At 44.2% G+C, this 20,178-nt stretch overlaps 1 protein-coding gene across 1 annotated transcript in view; it reads left to right on the plus strand.

Moving 5' to 3' along the window:
* FER1L6 (fer-1 like family member 6) overlaps window positions 1–20,178 on the plus strand; it is an 88,462-nt gene that overhangs the window by 45,392 nt on the left and 22,892 nt on the right. The window contains exons 20-29 of the mRNA XM_063131329.1: window positions 1,048–1,172; window positions 2,012–2,146; window positions 5,444–5,593; window positions 9,180–9,290; window positions 10,035–10,196; window positions 12,395–12,578; window positions 13,574–13,692; window positions 15,569–15,691; window positions 16,902–16,941; window positions 20,038–20,156. Coding sequence (XP_062987399.1) covers window positions 1,048–1,172; window positions 2,012–2,146; window positions 5,444–5,593; window positions 9,180–9,290; window positions 10,035–10,196; window positions 12,395–12,578; window positions 13,574–13,692; window positions 15,569–15,691; window positions 16,902–16,941; window positions 20,038–20,156 — 1,268 coding nt within the window. The remainder of the gene's footprint in view (window positions 1–1,047; window positions 1,173–2,011; window positions 2,147–5,443; window positions 5,594–9,179; window positions 9,291–10,034; window positions 10,197–12,394; window positions 12,579–13,573; window positions 13,693–15,568; window positions 15,692–16,901; window positions 16,942–20,037; window positions 20,157–20,178) is intronic.

The following is a 20,178-nucleotide window of genomic DNA, read 5'->3' on the forward strand; positions in this document are numbered from 1 at the left end:
CAAGTAGTTCTGGGTTTCCAAGCATTAGCACAGCAGTAAGTTAAGAAGCCAGTGGGAGTCCACAGTGGTGGATGAAGAAGATGGTAGGAATCCACTTTGGTGGATTAAGAAAATGGTGGGAATCCAGAGTGGTGGATGAAAAAGATGGTGGGAATCCACAGTGGTGGATGAAAAAGTTGGTGGAAATCCACTTTGGTGGATTAAGAAGATGGTGGGAATCCACAGTGGTGGATGAAAAAGATGGTGGGAATCCACAGTGGTGGATGAAGAAGATGGTGGGAATCCAGAGTGGTGGATGAAAAAGATGGTGGGAATCCACAGTGGTAGATGAAGAAGATGGTGGGAATCCACAGTGGTGGATGAAGAAGATGGTGGGAATCCACAGTGGTAGATGAAGAAGATGGTAGGAATCCAGAGTGGTGGATGAAAAAGATGGTGGTAATCCACAGTGGTGGATGAAAAAATTGGTGGAAATCCACTTTGGTGGATTAAGAAGATGGTGGGAATCCACAGTGGTGGATTAAGAAGACCCTGGCTTCTGTGTACTGTTGTAATGTAGAAAGGGGACTTTAATAAGCAGAACAAACGCATTGTAATCGTCATTTCAGAAACTTGGAGAGTTTTTTAGGCCAGATCTACACCTTGTGTCAAATCGTTCTGAACGTGGAATAAAAATCAGGATATAACACTATGAAGGTGGTATATGGGATGTGGATTGTACCCCAACAGTTATCAGTGCACTACAATACCACTATAAAGCAGTAGTGTAGATCTAGCCTTGGTTGTACATATTAGACACCTTCTCCTCTCCTTGCCATAACTCTACTGTCAAGACCTGATCTCACAACTCATTTAGTGAGGAGCAGATGTGGGATGATGCCAAGGATGCTATAGTAGATTTCCAGTAGTATTTGCAGGGGGTTGACTAGATGACCTTGGAGGCCCTTCCAACTCTCTGACTCCATCCCACTTCTTGCACTGAGGCAGGTTGGACCACTTTGATTCCCCTCAAGTGATACTGTACTTCTCTCCGTTGTGTTTACACAGCCAAGAATGTCTTCCAGCTGAGAGCTCACATGTACCAGGCCAGGGGCCTTATTGCGGCTGATAGCAGTGGACTTTCGGATCCTTTTGCCAAAGTGACATTTGTTTCACACTGCCAGACCACAAAAGTAAAGGAGGAAGTATTGTTGTTGCATTTCTTTGGGTGTGTGTGTGTGTGTGTTAGGGGATGTTCCAAATGTGGATGCACTACACCCCACCCCACTGACTCAAACAGGCGCTGCCTTTCAAACAAACCTACGTTTTATTTAAACAAAGCCTTTTCTACAGAGCTCTGCCAGGCTGTGGCCTCTCTCTCCTCAAGCCAGAAGCTGTGGGTGTTGCCCTCAAATCACTTCCTGGGTTCCTCCCTGGAACCACAATCCACACAGGCTCAAGCACAACCCCACCACAGCTGGAAGCATTGTCCCTGCCCCATGCCATAGGAGAACATAAGAAAAGCCATGCTGGATCAGGCCAAGGTCCAGCATTCTGTTCACATAGTGGCCAACCAGATGCCCAGGGGAAACCCACAAGCAGGTCATGAGTGCAACAGCACCCTCCCACCCCTGTTCCCCAGCAGGTGGTGTACATAGGCTTGCTGCTTCTGATGCTGGAGGTAGCATAGAACCATCAGGATAGGCAGCCATTGATAGCCTTCTCCTCCAGGAATCTGTCCAATGTACAAGCCCTTCCCTGACCCGCGTTCCACCCATTGCAATGAATGATTTTTCTAGTAATAGTAATAATATTACAAAGCTATTTTGAGAATGAAGAAGTTTAAGGACTGGACAGTAACTTTGGACATGGAAGCGGTCTATTAAATGACACAGAATGCCCATTCACCCTTTAATGAAAACCATGGACCTTTCATTGTTTTCACTGTGCCTGCCCATAAAGAGTGAAGACGTCTGGCAAGCTTCTACTGGTATTTTTGCTGCTTTTTTCATGCACTACTTTCCCCCTTCAGATCATTCAACAGACTTTGTCTCCTACCTGGAATCAGATGCTGCTGTTTAATAATATTGTGCTTCACGGGGATGGGAAAGAAATTACAGAATTTCCCCCAGCGATTGTTATAGAGCTCTACGACGATGATGCTGTGGTAAAGATGTCTTCCCTCTTTTAATTAATTTTTAAATCTATCTATCTATCTGTCTATCTATATCTATATGATTGGCCAAATAGCAACTGATGTTTGGACATGCAGAGTTTTTGGTTTTTTAAAAATCTTTTAACTGTGCATGCAAATTTCTGACCCTTTATAATAGAGCACAGCGTCACAGACAATGTATCAATTATGAATAATTAGGTGCGTTCCATATAATTTATTCTGCTTCTACCCAAGATGAGGAAGGAGCTAAGCAAAGCATTGATGCCCTGTCTGTTCACTAGGAGCACCAGCTTTTGATTTCCTAAGAAACAGGAACAGAATCAGATTGGAATTTGGAGCAGTACCCAATGTTATTCCCACTTAATCATAGAATCATAGAATAGCAGCGTTGGAAGGGGCCTACAAGGCCATCGAGTCCAACCCCCTGCTCAATGCAGGAATCCACCCTAAAGCATCCCTGACAGATGGTTGTCCAGCTGCCTCTTGTAGACCCATTACACTTAGAGTAGACCCATTGAAATGAATGTGATTGAAGTTACTACCTTGGCGTTTATGGAGTGCAGCCATGGTAAAACCAGTTGGGCAATGGATTGAGCCTAGGTTCTCGTGGAATTGGAAGTGTCACCAGGGAAAATTGGCAAAATCTGGATTCCGGTAAGTCTCCTACGTACATTACATTCAGTGGAGGCTGGTGGCACTGATGTCAGTGGGGTAGTGAATCTGCTCTGGGTTTCAGCCAGAACTCTAAAGGAGTTATCCAAGATGCTGGATCTATTTGGTGAGGGGAGGGTCCAGTGCCTTGGTTAGCTCCATTAGAGTTCTGGCTGAAACCCAGAGCGGATTCATCATCCCATGACATCGGAGCCCCCAGCCCCCACTGATTACATTGTTTTACTGGGAAGACCAGCAAAATACACTGGCTTGTTAGCAACTCTGCCCTTGACTAATAGAAGTCCTGCTATTTCCATTGTGGCTTTTTAACTTGGTACTCTCCACACATATATTTTTTATCTTTATGCTCATAGGAGGTGGAGATGTGCTTGGCATACAAGCTACATCGGCAGAAATTTCCTCTTCTAAGCAGCTATTAAAGATGCAACAGCCCTGTGCCATTTTGCATCTGGCCACCCTAATAATGCTGTGTCCTACCCTAAATAGCCCTTGTGTTTATCCCAAACGCTTAATAATCACGATACTTTTGGACGACCAGTTTAGTAGTGCAGTTAGATAATTTTAGACTCAGGACTTAAAGACCTTAAGGCAGGGGGGCTCTTTAGTAGGGATGTGCTCCGCTCCGATTAGGAGCGTAGAAGCAGTAGCGGATTGGCCTGCTCCGCCTTACCCAGAGGCGGAGTAGGAGCGGACCGCGGACCCCCTAGAAGCAAGGCGAAGGGAAGCGACCATTTTTCGGAGCTCCGAGTTCAGGCGGAGCGCTCCGGTCGCCATCTTGAAAACATTTCGCCATAGGATTGCATTGCGGCAAATAATCGCGCATAACTACGTTGTTTTTGAAGCTATCATTCTGGAAATTCTTGTGCACAGAGAGTCGTGGATGGGGGTCATTTTGAGACCACTCTCAACTTTCTGCGTTGTCTGGGTCGCGGGCTATATTTTTGTGAAAATCGGGTCAACCGCGCGGCTCAAACTGCGTTTTCGGCTTTTCGCCCATAGGATTGCATTGAGGGAAAGAATCGGGGATAACTGGGGGGGGGTTTAAGCTATCGTTCTGGAAATTCTTGTGCACAGAGAGTCGTGGATGGGGGTCATTTTGAGACCACTCTCAACTTTCTGCATCGTACGGGTCGCGGGCTATGTTTTTGTGAAAATCGGGTCAACCGCGCGGCTCAAACTGCGTTTCCGGCTTTTCGCCCATAGGATTGCATTGAGGGAAAGAATCGGGGATAACTGGGGGGGGTTTAAGCTATCGTTCTGGAAATTCTTGTGCACAGAGAGTCGTGGATGGGGGTCATTTTGAGACCACTCTCAACTTTCTGCATCGTACGGGTCGCGGGCTAGACGTTTTTTAAAAATCGGCGGGAAAAATACCTTTTTCAAAGGGCTGAGGGGCAGAGTCAGCTCCCGGTCATGATGATCCCAAAGTTGGAGGAGGGCATAGGCAAAACAGGTAACTTGGGATTCTGGGAAACTTCTCTTTCTTCATCTGAACGGGCTTTTCCCCGTGTTTTTTAACACAGTAGCCCCACCAAATGCACAAACACAACCTGAAATCATATACTAAGCAAAGAATAAGAGATAGAAACACAGCACTGCTCCCCACCCTAACCTTGGGGAACAACTGAATCGATGTGGTGCAAGGGGATGAGCTCCCCTAGGGCATCTCATCATGGACGTGCCCCCACTCTCTCCTGCACTGGAAGGCCATTAGAGCCTTCCAAAGAGAGTAAAACGGTGGAGCAATGCCTATCATGAGTTGAAGTGAATGGTCACTTTTCAGTGGTGGAGCAATGCCTGTTCTGAGTCGAAGTGAGCGTTTTACTTCTTCTCAGAGCTGTGGCTGTCAGTGTCTTGAACTGGCAGCTACTTCCCCCTCCCCCGGGCACGTCCCCCTATTGCTGGTAAAAGACAGATATAGCCTTTTAAAAAAAGTTCTTCTTGTTGTTTATTGAGCAACACTGCTGCTTTTAATTCCACCCCTCCTTTGTTTATTGATTGATTTATTCCATTTTATATGCATTACTGGCTTATCCTTGGCTCACTTCCTTATGCCCCCAGAAATGCCAGCTGCATGCCTGCCTGCCTTCCCTCCCTCCTCCCCTGCCCACCTCGCAGGGATGTTGTGTGTGGGGTGCCCGATTTTCAAAAATTCGCCAAAAATCAGGGGATGATGGGATTGCTTTGAAACTTGGCGTGCGTGTGTATATCCCCATGAGGTGTCATGGTGCCAAACATGAGGTTTCTAACTTGAACAGAAAAAAAAGTTGTATAATTTTTTAGCTTTCAATGCAAGCCTATGGGGGGGGGAAACGGAGCTCCGGATCCGGATCCGGAGCTCCGGGCGGAGCGGAGCGGAAGTGGGCGGAGCGGGGGCGGGGCGGAGCGGCCCAATCCGGAAAATGGCGGATCTGCAAGTGAAGCGGAGCGGGGGGTCTGTGCACACCCCTACTCTTTAGTGTGTTATGTCACTGACGTTCAAAATATGATAACCCCAAGCTGCTCAGTTTGGGGGTCATCTTGCTTATTCTGCCCCAAAGTTCTGCCTGATGCCACACTGGTCCTGTAGAAGATGCAGATAAATGACATTATGCTGTGTGTGTTTGAAACATCTAGGGGAAGTCTGAATATATTGGTGCAACCATGGCTGCCCCTGTAACGACACTGGCTGGTGAGAAATATGAGCCACCAAAACTTACTTACCATCCCATCTACTGTGGAAATCTTTCTGGGGGAGATCTTCTTGCTGCATTTGAGCTTCTGCAGGTGAGCTTAGGATAATTTCCTTATCAATGTTTTTATTGGTGAATGTATGGAGGAAATTTAAGTATTACAAGGAGATGCAGGTATGGTAATGTTTGCATCTTGAAGTCAGTGTCTCCGGTTGTAATACTTGCTTAAAGGAACAGACATTGTTGGAGGACTGCAAATTAAACTAAGAGCAGAAGCCTCCAGTGTAGATCTGCTCTTCGCAGGAGCTTTTTCAAGGCAGAACAACACAACTCATCTTTGTAAAGGATGAGTATATTTCCACATATGTAGTCTTTTTAAAAAGAAGTGGAAAGCATCTCTTAGTTGTGAAACTGATGAGACTCGAAACTGTTTAACAATGTGATCTAGTCAATCTTACTATTGAAATGGGGTGAAGAGGTCCTTCTCTGGGTACAACCATTATCAGGAGGATGCAAGACAGGGCCTTCTCAGTGGCTGCCCCAGGTTCTGGAATTCTCTGCCCAGAAAGGCTAGGAAATGTGAGAAGGGGGAAGTAGAACTCGGGTGGACTTTATTCTGGAGATGGGCTGGACTGGGCAAGGCAAAAACATACCTGAAGATGACCCAGGTAGAGCAACTCCTCTTCAAGTCCTCTCACCACGGATCCTCTGGCAAGCTCTACATTCATTACATTTCTCTACCGCCCAATAACCAAAGCTCTCTGGGTGGTTTACAAAGATTAAAAACCTTAAAAATACTTTGTATGTGGTATAAAAACCATTTAATCACATGCCCGCGCACGCACAGAGGCAATTTTAAACAGGTGTGTGTTTGTTTATTAAACATTTTAGACTAGCCTGAATAGGTCCCCTCAATGCAATTTGTACGTTGGCCATATGGAAAGGAGGACAGGGCTGCTGTATCTTTAACAGTTGCATAGAAAAGGGAATTTCAGCAGGTGTCATTTATATGCATGCAGCACCTGGTGAAATTCCCTCTTCCTCCCAACCGTTAAAGCTTCAGGAGCCCTGCCCTCTTGACCAGTTCAGACAACACCATTGAGTAGCGTGTTGTCTGAACGGAGCCAATAGGATTGGATCCTTGGAAATGTACATTTTGGGAGAAAACAGTTTAAAATGCATATTTAACTATGTATCAAGTGGGAGTTGTGTGGATTTTATTTTAAAGCACAGGTTAGGGTGGAAATTGGATGGAGCAGATTTATGGGTGAACATGTGCAAAAGTGTCAGGGACTGGACATAGACTGATGTGCACATCCTTAGTAATTAACTAGTGCCTGCTTTATGAGTCCTCAAAGGTCTAGAAGGCCTTTTTCTCTGTTTTACTTGCAACCACTTTGGGATTCTTCTCAGTAAAGGCTGTTCTATAAATGATATGATTTATTGCCTTTTATTGCTGTGGCTCTCCAGTATATCGAGACAGTTCTTTTGTGCGCTCCAGCAAGGTGTTAAAGTCTCTTTTTTTCTGTACAGCTATAAAAGCTACCATTCACCTTATCTCGATCAATAAAAGAAAACAGATGGAACCCATTTAATAGGAATAAAATATTCAAAATTTATATATCCCTGAAGAATGTCTGTCAGTTCCTTAACCTTTTCCAGAGAAATAATTTAACTTTATAACTGTAAACATTCAAAACACTTTCATTGCTGGGTAGTAATGATTACCTTATGTCTTCACCAATGGATGGTATTTACATAATCCAAAAACATTCTTCTTTTTCTTAATTTCCCCTCCCTTTGAAACCAATGGAAGGGAAATTAACCAAATCAGCTTCAGGCTGATTCACTTAAGGGGCTTGATCTAGGTGCCTTTCAGGGAGCAAAGGAGAGATGGACCCAGCCACCCCGAAAATAGGGATGTATGAGAAATTTATTTCAGTTCAGTTCATTTTTTAATCTGTTTTACCCAGTTCACAAATTCTGAATAGAATGCAATGTGTCATTGACGTGTGTATATTTCTGAGCTTGCAGCATGTTTTGCAGACCCCCAAAATGTGTTCAACAAAACACCTACTTTTGAAAAAAATGCATGATAATATATATATATATATATATATATATATATATATATATATATATATATACATACATACATACACACACACACACACACACACACACACAAACAAACTTTAATCAATGAGAGAATAATGAGTAGATCTCAAAGATGGGCACAAATGATGCGTCCATTTAGGAAAATATACATTTTCACATGAGAAGAAAAGGCAGAGATTGCAGTCTGATACGGACATGAGATAGAATGAACTTCGAGGTGGAATTTAGAGAAGGGGAACTCAAGCTTTGTTTGTATGGGCAACTGCAGTCCTGGTCTGCCTTTGGGAGGTTCAGATTGAACTGGAGGTAGAACAAAGGAGGGATCTCACTCTGTTGGCCCTGTTTCTTTGGCCCCACCCCATCTTCACACTGATTGGCTCAGCAGTCCCCTCCTGGGAAGGAGATGCTACTGCTGGGGGTGTACAGCTGCTCTTTACCAGCCTTTCTCCTTTTGCTGCCAGCCTGCTTGCCCCCACAATTCATCGCTTCCCGTTAAGGGGGGAACTCGGCTTGTGTGCACATATCTACTCCAGAATTCCCCGTTTTGGCCCCTGCTACTGATGGGAGTTCTGCCAGTACTCCTACACCTATGGTGCTTTCCATGGGTGTACCTGGGAGTTCCAGGGCAAACGTGTACTTTCACGCCATCCTTAGCTGACATTCACGCGGAGTTTCGGATAGAATTGCGTCATTAATTTGCTGTTGCTAACGGCTTGTATGATGCTGTTTTCCCTGCCGTTTGCTTGTTTCATCTTAATGTTAGCATTGTTTTAATCTAGCATGTTTTATATTTTTATTGGTAAATTGCCTGGAGTTTGTTTTATTTTTCATAAGAAGATGGGGCGGAAATGTTGAAATAAATGAGTAAATGAATGAAACCCCAAGTTCTGTAGGACCACTTGGGTTTGAATATGGGGCCAGGGTGGGTGGAAGATGAGAGCAAGGAACATCTTCCAGTCATGAACCACTGCAGCAATCAGGGAATTAATTCCCTTTTTTAGGCCATTAGTTTCAACCAGTGGATTCTGGTAGTTCAGTAACACTGACTATCAGAGATTTTATACCCAATGATTTGCTCTATGGAGAACAAAAAGGCTCTCTAAAGCCTTTGAATGTTGTCACGCTTCCAAAATTTCCGCCTAATTTTAGGTACAATTAATGCAAACAGAGTGAATGCCCAAAAGACTCTAGAGTCTTTAATGTTCAGCAGATGGGATTGAATACGGAACAGGCCAACCACAACTGATAATTCCATATTGCCCTTAAAATCGAAGATGTAATTTCAGACGCATTGCTGCGACTGCAGCATAGACTGTGGCTGTATTAAAATGCCAGACTATACAAATTAATAAGGATGAATAATAACCTTTCACTAGACACATTTTACCCACCACATACTGTACAAACATCCTATATCTGATCTTTTCGGTATAAATAGAAAAATAACCACTGTTCCTTATAAACCAAGATTGTGGTGGGCTTGTCTACAGTAAGAATCTCCAGGGTACTTTTTAAAGCGCCACAGCTGAACAATAAAATACTGAGATGATTTCATTTTACAGGTTCCTGATTCTGGCCCCGAAAGCCTCCCGCCTGTGGATCCTGCAGATGTCAGCCAAATCTACCCAGTCCCAACCAACATCAGACCCGTTCTAAGTAAATACAGAGTAGAGGTGAGTTAATAAAGAATATAATGTCATCATTCACCAACAATTCTCTGCCCACCTGTAGGCTACGTATGGAAATATTTTCAATTAGGAGCAAGTGAGCATTTTTCTGCCATGCAGTGAGTTCTGCTTTTTCTGCCTTCACTAGGGTGACCATATGGAAAGGAGGACAGGGCTCCTGTATCTTTAATAGTTGTTTAGAAAAGGGAATTTCAGCAGGTGTCATTTGAATGCATGCAGCACCTGGTGAAATTTCCTCTTCATCACAACAGTTAAAGCTACAGGAGAACCATGGGGAGCTACGGTGCCTGTGGGTTCCATATTGCCTATTCAAATCTGGCCTCAGCTTGTCTTGTCATAAGAACCTGGGACTATTATTATGTCATTCAAACCCAAGAGGATTAAATAACCCTCCTGGGATGGTCCCAGAACCGCGGGGGAAAATGGGTTTTCTGCAGTTCCTGATATTCCCGGGAAAGTCCTTGCTCATCCAAGGTTGCCCCCGGGATCCCCTGTACATCACGTGGACGCACAGGGACAATCCAGAGACTATCCTGGGCTATAGGGCTGTTGTAGACACGTACTATGGAAATGATCCCTTCTCTCCTTATGTCTGCAATATGGGAATAACTATACTGGCCTGCCTTACAAGGTTCTTGTAAGTATTACTCAGATAATGGATATGGATCCCTTTGAAGCCCTTGAAGTGAATTATGTACATGTTAAGCCTTATTACTCTTCCCACGGCAGGTTCTGTTCTGGGGCCTTCGTGAATTGAAGAAGGTGCAGCTCCTTTCCGTGGATCGGCCACAAGTACTCATTGAGTGCGCCAGCAAAGGAGTGAAATCATGTGTTATCCAGAGCTTCAAAAACAATCCCAATTTTAATGTCCTGGCAGACTGGTTTGAAGTGGTACAGATTTATTTATTTATTTCTTATGTTTTTATTTTATTTTATGTTTCTTTACGTTTTTCTTCCATAGCTGATGCTCTCTGGGAAGTTCACAATCATTAAAACCATAAAATGGAAGACAATAAAATACAGATGATGAAACTACAGTATAAAGATAATAGCCAAACAGAAGCTAGCAGTAGTGCAAAAAATAAACAAACTTAAAGTACAATACCAGGTATAAAACAAACTGAAAATCTAAAGTACCTAGGAGAATAAAAAGGTCTTCACATGGTGCCAAAGTTAGCACAATGTAGGCATCAGACGTACCTCTCAGGGAAGCTCATTCCACAACTGGGGTGCCACAGCAGAAAAGGCTCTCTTCTTAGTAATTAATCGCCTCACTTCCTTTGGCAGGGCTTCCCAGAGAAGGACCACTGAAAGCTCATCTTAGGGTCCAGGCAGGTGGATATAGGAAATTATTCTTCAGGTAGCCTAGCCCCAAGCCATTTAGGGCTTTGAATGTTAGTACCAGCACTTTGATTTGGGCCCAGAAATGGACTGGCAGTCAGAGCAGATGGAAAAGTACTTGCATAATATGGCCAGTTCGTATTAACCATCTGGCTGCCCTATTTTGGACCATCTGAAGTTTCTGGCCCATTTTCGAAAGCAGCCCCATGTATATTGCATTACAGTAATCCAAACGAAAGGTTATTATCAAATGGATGACTGTAGCTAGGCTACATACATGCAACTCTCCGCTAATTAGATTTTTAGTCCCTTTTTAAAAATACCATAAAAAACCTGGAAAACGTGGAGGTGATGTTTCACAACGAATAACCTAGGAGGTAGTTCAGATCCAGCAACATGCAGTGAATGAAAGTGTTATATTGGAGCTGGAGAGACTTGGGTTCAGATTTTGACTCTGATCTTAAAGTACGTCACCCCCTCTTTACTTAAAGCTACCTTCGCAGGGTCATTGAGAGGATAAAATGTGGTGGGGGGGACCCATTTATGCCACCCTGAGTGCCTCACTACACACAACATGAATGATGTGATTAGTAATCACATTGTGGGTATTAAAAAAATTAAGTGCCCGGGGGCAGGAGTGGAGATGGTTACCGGAGCTGCAGTATGAGAAAGCGAGATCTAGGGACTCATCAGACAAGTGTTTTATTGTACACTTTTTATTGGCCACTCACGGTTTTTCATGGATCCTTTTCACGACGCCATCCGCCTCCCACGTGTCTCCCGTTCCTTCTGCTTGTTTTTCCGTTGCAAAGAAGACCCGGAAAATCCATGTTTTGTGGGGCTGTAACGGAACTTGCCACCATTTCCTTCTATGTGCAGGAGAAGCAGCACAATAAAAATGCCCACTGAATGGGCCACGTGGTCGTTGCTTTCTTTCTCTGTCTTCCCTGTGTAAAGAAAGAGGAAGCTGTCTGTCCTATTGTAGGACAGCAGCAGGAGGCAATGTCACAGTAGGGAACCATGATCCCCACCCCCTATCTGATGACACTCTAGTCTTCCCTTCCTAGCAGTTATCATTGTGGGGGGGGGAACCTTCCCATTGGCACCAATGCCCTTCAGCGTTCACTCCAGTATTTTCCCTAATGATAATTGGGAAGTTTCACCAAGATCATAGAATCATAGAATCACAGAATAGCAGAGTTGGAAGGGGCCTATAAGGCCATCAAGTCCAACCCCCTGCTCAATGCAGGAATCCACCTTAAAGCATCCCTGACAGATGGTTGATCAGCTGCCTCTTGAGTGCCTCTAGTGTGGGATCACAGCTGGCAAGGGAAGACTTAAATCTTGTGTGCTGTGGTTCTGCTAACAATTAGTCTTACCACTCAGCACGTGGCATATAGTAATTTTTTTAACCCCATGACATGATTGCAGGCATTTTGAAGGCAGCTCAATAGAATTAGTGAAATTTCTCAATAGAGGCGCTTTTACTTTTTTCTGCCACTGAATGAATTTGGAGGATCTTAATGAGTCCACTCATCTATAAAAAGATTAAGAGAAATTGGGGGGGAATAAATTTAATTAGTGAAATCAAATTTCTCATAGATTTTCTTCTGCGCTTCTAGATTAGATAGAAAATATATCTCAAGTTAATGCAACATTCTCAGCGAGCCCCTTGAGTGAATGCTGATAAATGTCACAGAAGACAAATCATGGATTATTATTGAGAGTCGTGCTTTCTCCTCTTCTAGGAACTACCTGAAAACGAACTGCTGCACCCTCCGCTCAGCATCTGTGTTGTCGACTGGAGAGCCTTCGGCCGGAGCACTCTGGTTGGGACGCACACCATCAATTGCCTTAAGCAGTTCCTGTATAAGCCGAAGGAACCGCTTGCATCAGCAGCAAAAGAGGCTGACATTGTAGAACTGGACAAAGGTAAGATGTGCCAAGCGATAGCACCCAGGAGCCTCATCTTTATATATTATTACATGGATAAGCTCTCATGGGAAATATTTGGATTATTTATATGGTCTGCTTTTTTGCAGGGGGTTGTATTAGACCCAACATGGTCAATATACAATGTGGCAATAATGGGCCCTTTTGTGTGACCCAACACAACAGGTTTCTTTCAATATCTCTGTGTGTGTTCCAAGAGGTTCCTTGTGTAGATATCTATTATAATTCCCCAACAGAGATTGTAGAATAGTAGGATTGGAAGGGTCCTATAAGGCCATCGACTCCAACCCCCTGCTCAATGCAGGAATCCACCTTAGAGTGTACCTGAAAGATGGCTGTCCAGCTGCCTCTTGAATGCCTCTAGTGTGGGAGAGCCCACTACCTCCCTATGTCATTGGTTCCATTATTGTACTGCTCTTACAGTCAGGAATTTTTTTTCCTGTTGTCCAGCTGGAATCTGGCTTCCTGTAACTTGAGTCCATTAGTCCATGTCTTGCACTCCGGGATGATCGAGAAGAGATCCCGGTCCTCCTCTGTGTGACAACCTATCAAGTACTTTCAAGATCTCCTGTCTTTTTTTTTGCAAACATTGTCAAATAAATGTACATTGGCTTTGCATGCACAGTGACGTCTTTGGTTGAATCCTTGGGATCTCCACTTAAGGAATGTCAGGGAGGAGTGAAAGATTTCTGTCTGAGATCTTGGTAGTCTAGTTCTAGTAGATGTGACAGTAGAAGATTATCTGTGTTCCCAACTGTGTTTTTTCAGCAACCTAACTTAGGAGCAAAAAGCTTTTTAAGTTCCTGCTATTCTTGTACAACCGGGGATCAGAAACCCTTATTGTTCAACTCCATCCAGAGATCTACAAACTGATCTACCTTCTGCCCACCCTGCCATAAATCTCTCAATATCTAGTATATTGATTGCATTCTCTTACTGTTCTCATCTAATTCTATACTTTTATGGGTTTCCAGCTTCACCTGCTCCAGCACAATTTCAACCCCCACAGTCTCAACAGCCTCCATCAGATCATGTCTACATTGATGTGGAACACAGTGCACCTGTCTTAGCAGTCCCCGAGCCTGAGCCAGCAGTACCACCTGTACTTCCATCACCACCTGAACTGACACCAACACCTTCACTGAAACCTGCATCATCTTCTACCTCTGAACCTACAAAAGATGGGAAAGAAAAAGTAGGCTGCTTCCTTATCTTGGAGCTCTTTGCATTGTCCACTAGAGAATATTCTTCCATGTTAAATGTCACAACCCTTATGACTGCAAGTCTCCTTGCCTTATGACTTATTTGGGGGATAAAGAGGTGTTTTGTGTAAATGCTGATGCATGAAAAGGAATTGAGAATAAAACGGCCGGTGTGCACCTGTTGCTGGGGAACATGGGCGGGAGGGCGCTGTTGCACCATGTCCTGCTTGTTCATCCCTGGCCAATGGTTAGTTGGCCACTGTATGAACAGAGTGCTGAACTAGATGGAACCTTGGTCTGATCAAGCATGGCATGTCTTATGTTCTATGTTCTTATGTCAGATTAAGGGCTAATCAGAATGTGTGATACAGAACAGGAATCCAGTTCACAAGACAGAAAAGATACAAGTCTTCCCCCCCCCCCAACAATACAACATAGACACATAAGAAGAACCATGCAGGATCAGAGCAAGGGTACATCTAGCCCAGCGTTCTGTTCACAAAGTGGCCAATGAGATGCCCCTGGGAATCCACAAGCAGGACATGAGTGCAACAGCACCCTCGCACCCATGTTCCCCAGCAATTGCCTCTGAAACTGTAGGTAGCATATAGCCGTCAGAACTAGTAGCCTTCTCCTCCAGGAATTTGTTTGATCCCCCTTTAAGGCCATCCAAATTGGTGGCCATCACCACATCTTGTAGTAGTGAATTCCATAGTTTAACTATGTGCTGTGTGAAGAAGTCCTTCCTTTTATCTTTCTTGAATCTTCCACCAATCAGCTTCATGGCAAAACCTAGGATCTAGTGTGTGAGATCCTAATACAATAATCTCCGCACAAGGCTCTGGTCACAACCGGGGAAAATTACAATGGCTCACTTCACACGTTTGATACCTCCAGTAAAGGCAGACACAATTCGAGATGCTAGTTTTGACCTATAGTAGTTTGGGGCCAGGCTATCTGAAGGACTGCCTCCTTCCACATGAATTTACTTGTAATTTACAATAATCTTCAGAGGTCCTGTTGTACGTCCCACTACACAAAGAGAGGGACCAGGGTGATGGGTACTCAAGACAGGGCCTTTTTTTGAGAGCAACATCCCAAGGGAGGTGAGATTGGACCATTCTTTACTTTCAGAACAGTCTGTTTCTCTTCTGTCAGGCTTCTGTATCAAATTCTGTATCAAATTTGGTCATTCTTCAGTTTTAATGCCCTACTAAAATTTTATTTTGCTCTTCGTGTTGTTTTGGTCCTTTATTTTATAAATTACAATATACAAGTACATAAATGGGGATAGGCAGTGCATCCAGACTTCAAGGGGAAGTGAGACCTAGGTCTTTCCTGGTTGTGCCAAAACAATGATGAAAAGTGAGTACTTCTGCAATGAAGTTTTCATCACTGAAGAATTCAGTCCATGTGAACTGAAGTCTTGCCCATGGCTACTTCTGTGCATGGTATTTTGATGTGGGTGGGTGCTTCCCCATTCATATTAAGATGCAGGTAGTTGTCCCTGCCACATCGGCATCTTTCCACATGCTGAAACAGATCTGCAGGACCATCTCCCCCTTCTGCATGGGTGCCTTTTTCTGCCTGGGATGTTACATCTGGATCCTATATGGTTTTCCATGTGAGGAAGACGGAGCCATGGATTTGTTCTTCCAGTGACACGGCAGGTTCCCAGAAGGTGTGTGCATGCACAGAAGAGGATCTCTGGATCAGGATGCACAGAAATATAGCCATTTTCATCAGCCCAAGCTTTTTCCTTCCTAGGGCTTGAGAAAATCAATTCGTCGCTCTACCAAGAGAAAGAAGAGAACAATCGCCGATGAATCTGCTGAAAACGTTATTGATTGGTGGTCAAAGTATTATGCCTCGTTACAAAAAGTCCAAAAGGTAAGAACCCTGAAACTTTATCATGTATAAGTAGCTGTTTATTTATTTATTTATTACATTTTTATACCGCGCAATAGCCGAAGCTGTCTGGGCGGTTCACAAAAATTTAAACCATAATAAAACAACCAACAGGTTAAAAGCACAAATACAAAATACAGTATAAAAAGCACAACCAGGATAAAACCACGCAGCAAAATTGATATAAGATTAAAATACAGAGTTAGAACAGTAAAAGTGTTAAAATACTGAGAGAATAAAAAGGTCTTCAGCTGGCGACGAAAGGAGTACAGTGTAGGCGCCAGGAGGACCTCTCTGGAGAGCTCATTCCACAACTGGGGTGCCACAGCGGAGAAAGCCCTCCTCCTCTAGTAGCCACCTGCCTCACTTCCTTTGGCAGGGGCTCACGAAGAAGGGCCCCTGTTGATGATCTTAAGGTCCGGGCAGGTACATATGGGAGGAGGCGTTCCTTCAAATAATTATGTATGATGATATATGGTTACAAGTGGGAACTGCAATAAAATGTTGCAGCATGGAGTGATCCTGTTCAGGATTCCAGCCACTCCACTCCATACCCACCTCAGTTTCCCTTTCCTTCCCCCCACCCCCAACAGTCACCACTCAATGTCCATTGAACATACTCAGTCCTCATTGAGTGGTTTTGGGTCTCTCTCCCCCTCAGATTATTTCTCCTTAAATTGTTTTGGTACTTTTTCAAACTTTGAGGTTCCACCAGACCTGCTGATATCTCCATCTTGTGCATAGACATTGCCACTTTGGGGACATAAGCAAAGACACTCACAGCCTGAACATCGGAAATAGAAGGAATTATATACCTGATTCTCCCCATTTACCTCAAGCAAGCCAGGAAAACAAGGTTTTGCATAGTTACTGTTTCTCTATAGGTGGTAGCAGGGGAGAAATGTGAAATTCAAGAATCAAAAAGTTTAGAAAATATTTTTCTTTAATGGATTTTCACCTATTTCAATACCATTAATTATAGTTCTCCAATGGGGGAAAATTGTTTTCTATGAGCTGAGAATTGCTCCCTTTCAAATATCTCTCTTTTCTTCAAAGGAGGGAAGCAAACCTACTCCTATCTTAATAGACAAAAATAGATATTTTAGAGCTGGGTTATAATGCAAGTGGCTTTAGCATAAAGTTCCGTTGATGTTTTAAATGCCTGTCCGCTCCTTTTATTTCCTTTTGAAAGGTAAAAGGGCCTGATTTCAGTGATGGAAAGCCAGGAAATAGTGAGTAAATATTTGCATTTTTATTAACATTGTTTTTATTAACATGGTTAATGATGAAAGCCTGTTAACTGAAGGAACTGCAAATATTGCTTTTATCGTACTTTTCTGTGAATAGCCTGCATCCTAAGTGCTCTGTCTGTAAACAGAAGGGCTCCTTTGATTTGTGAAAGGACTTTCGTGTCGATCCACTGGAAGCTGCCATGGGTGGAATGTGGGGGGGGGGATCCAGTTTTTGCAGATTCCCTCTTGCCCTTCCAGCCTCCTGTGTCACCATCATCCCCCCCCCCCACTGTTTCGGAGGGTCCTCCAACCTTCCAGAGCAGATTTTCAGTGGGTACCGGGGGAGAAGGACAATTGGAGAAAATTGCGATAAAAAACCCTCCACCGGCAGAAGCATCTCATAAGCAGAGTCCTGTTGTGTGTAATTGACAGACGGGATCTGTCTTGGGGAGTGTGTGGATTTCATACTGCAGTCCAGACGAACATCTCAAGTGCCATATTTGCCCGGGCACAGTGTAACTACCACTTTGCCCATTTGTAGAGATGTCACATTCATGGGACACGTCCTTCATTCCCCTGGCACAAGCTCTTCCTTGTTTGCCCCTGGCCCACCCCTGAAGTTATCAATTATCTCTTTACAATTATCCAACAAGCCATTCTCAGAAGTCGCCATCAAGAGGAAGAACTGGGAGCGAGTGCCACAGAAGCACTTGGTTTGGAGATTTGGACTTACACTTACCATGTTGATATACTCATCTCTAGGATAAGTCCCACATGTTAACCCGTGCATTAGAGTGGAGGAGTACCTGTTAATCATTCACTCCACCCTGCTGCCAAATCCTTCTTTTGCCATCTTGCAGAAGGGGTTCTGTGCACATACCAACATACATGCGTGAAGCTCCTCTGTGGGCCTATCATATGCTCTTGTAGGACTCTTTGTTACATGCACCAATCACAGGGATGGTGCTGGAAGGGGTGGGCAACATGGCCACTAGGCCCAATAGCAAGCGGGCCAAGCCAGGCCAGGCAACGCCTCACACATTCTTTGGACGTGTGATGGGGTTCCACCATATTCCCTTCATATTTTCACCCCTATGACGAAAACTAACCCCATGCTTTCCATTGTAAATCCCTCCCAGGCTTCCTTCCTGATGTAGATAGTAGCCAGGGAGCATTTTTATCAAGATCACAGCGACTGTGTGTAGGTTTAAATTCTTCCTCCCACCCTCAAGGGTTCTGATGCTGCTCAGATTCTCCCATGGCTGCTTTTTTCATAACAAAACCTTCAGGCAACTGATGTCACATCTGGTTTGGCTCTCTGCTCGTGTGTCTGGTATTTGAAGGCTGTAGTGCCGACATACTGGGACAGCTGGATGACAGGGCAAGAGCAGATCAAATCATATATATGATCTAATTTATTGTCTTCCTTGAAAGCTGCAGATGAATGAAATTGTAATCGTTAAATTACTGGTACAGCTAAGAGCTTGCTGAAATTTAATCACGCAGGGAATTTGCATCTCCACCTGAGTGAAATATCTTTATGGGCCAGCCAAGCTGCAAAAAGCCACTTCTCTGTTCCTGTATTGAAAATAACTTTGGTGGATGGTAAAAGGCAACTGATGTTCCTGCTACTTTGCATAACACTTTATCTAAACTGGACTTTCACCCACAAACACTTACAGTATGCCATAATAAATGTGTTAGACCCTGTTCAGACGACACGCTAAGCCACGGTGGTTAAGCATTTTGAGCTTAACCTTATGGCTTAGTGTGTGGCGTAGTCCTTGACTTAGTGTGTCATGTGAACCACTCCTAACCATGGTGGCTACATAACTGTGGTTTAAACACACCCACTAACCATTTGCTGCAAAAGGGTTAGTAGCCTAATCATGGCTTAGCATGTTGTCTGAACAGGCCCTTAGTTTTTAAGTGCCTCAAGACCTTTTATTGCTTTTGCTGCAACAGACTAATGCTGCTACTTCTCTGTAACCTGATTCTTGTGTCCTGCCATCCTCCAACCAGCCTTCTCTCCCTCCTGCCTATGCACAAGGAACTCGGGAGTCGGTGGTTCTTGGGAGAGCACATCACATAGGAAGCACAACTCTGGCCATAGCTAGATCTAAGGTTTTTCCCTGGATCGTCCAGGGGTCAAACCTGTTCATCTAGGTGACACACAGGGGATCCAATGCTCAGGCAGGGGCAAACCCTGGATGATCCCAGGATAAACCTTAGGTCTAGCTGTGGCCTCTCTTTGCCTCTCAAACTACAACCACACAAGCACACACTCCCTGTTCTAGAGGAGACCCTGGGTCAGCAACTCCCTGCTCAGAATGTTGCTTGTCCTGCTCTAACACTGCTTCTGGGTTGGCTCCAGCAAATTGCACAAGAGCTGAACAAAACGTACATAGTCACACACACACACCATTCATCCATGCAGGCTCCCTTTCTCAGCACTGAGCAGGAGAAAGGACTTATCCTTCATCTTCAGCAGATGGGATATAAGCCCTTTTCCCCACCCTCAGTACTGAGAGAGGGTGTGATGCCACCACCTCACACACAAGGCTTTGACGAGCACACCTCCCTCAGGCTAAGCACCACCACTTAAATACCTGAGGAAGGGGTAAAAAGAAAAGTATAAGCTTTCTCTTATAGCAGAGGGAAAAGGTAAGGAGATTTGGAAAAGACATACCTAAGGGAATAGAAATGTGGGTAACGCCACAAGGGGAAAGACGCTTATTGATCTGATGCACAATGGAAATGAGCCATCGATCTGCTGCAAATCAGAGATACGCCCTTTCCTCTCTTTCAGTACTGGGGCAAGGGAAAGGCATGAGGCAGGCTAGGTGGAGGGCCACCATGGCCATATTCAGCCCATGGGCTTGAAGTCCCCCATGCTAGATCTGCATGATGCTGTGACCATCCCACTGCCTTATTTTTGTTCAGGAGACTCTGCCATCATATTATTACTGCAATTACAATTCCAGCTATGTAAAGTGTCTGGACCGCAATCTTTAAATCCCGGGGTGATGTAAGCCTTGAAGTCCATCCTTTGACATAGACATTATAACTGCAAAACCTGTCCATTCACCTTTATAGCAAAGGAGACCGCTGGCCACGTAACATTCAACATTGACGATGAACCGGACAGAAAGAAGAAAGATAAACTGCTCAAGAAGAAAGTGAAAGAGGCACCTCCAAATCTAGCAACCATGGAGGTAGAGTTTATTATGATCGTTT

This window comes from Elgaria multicarinata, chromosome 7 (genome assembly GCF_023053635.1).
Source record: "Elgaria multicarinata webbii isolate HBS135686 ecotype San Diego chromosome 7, rElgMul1.1.pri, whole genome shotgun sequence".
NCBI lineage: Eukaryota > Metazoa > Chordata > Lepidosauria > Squamata > Anguidae > Elgaria > Elgaria multicarinata.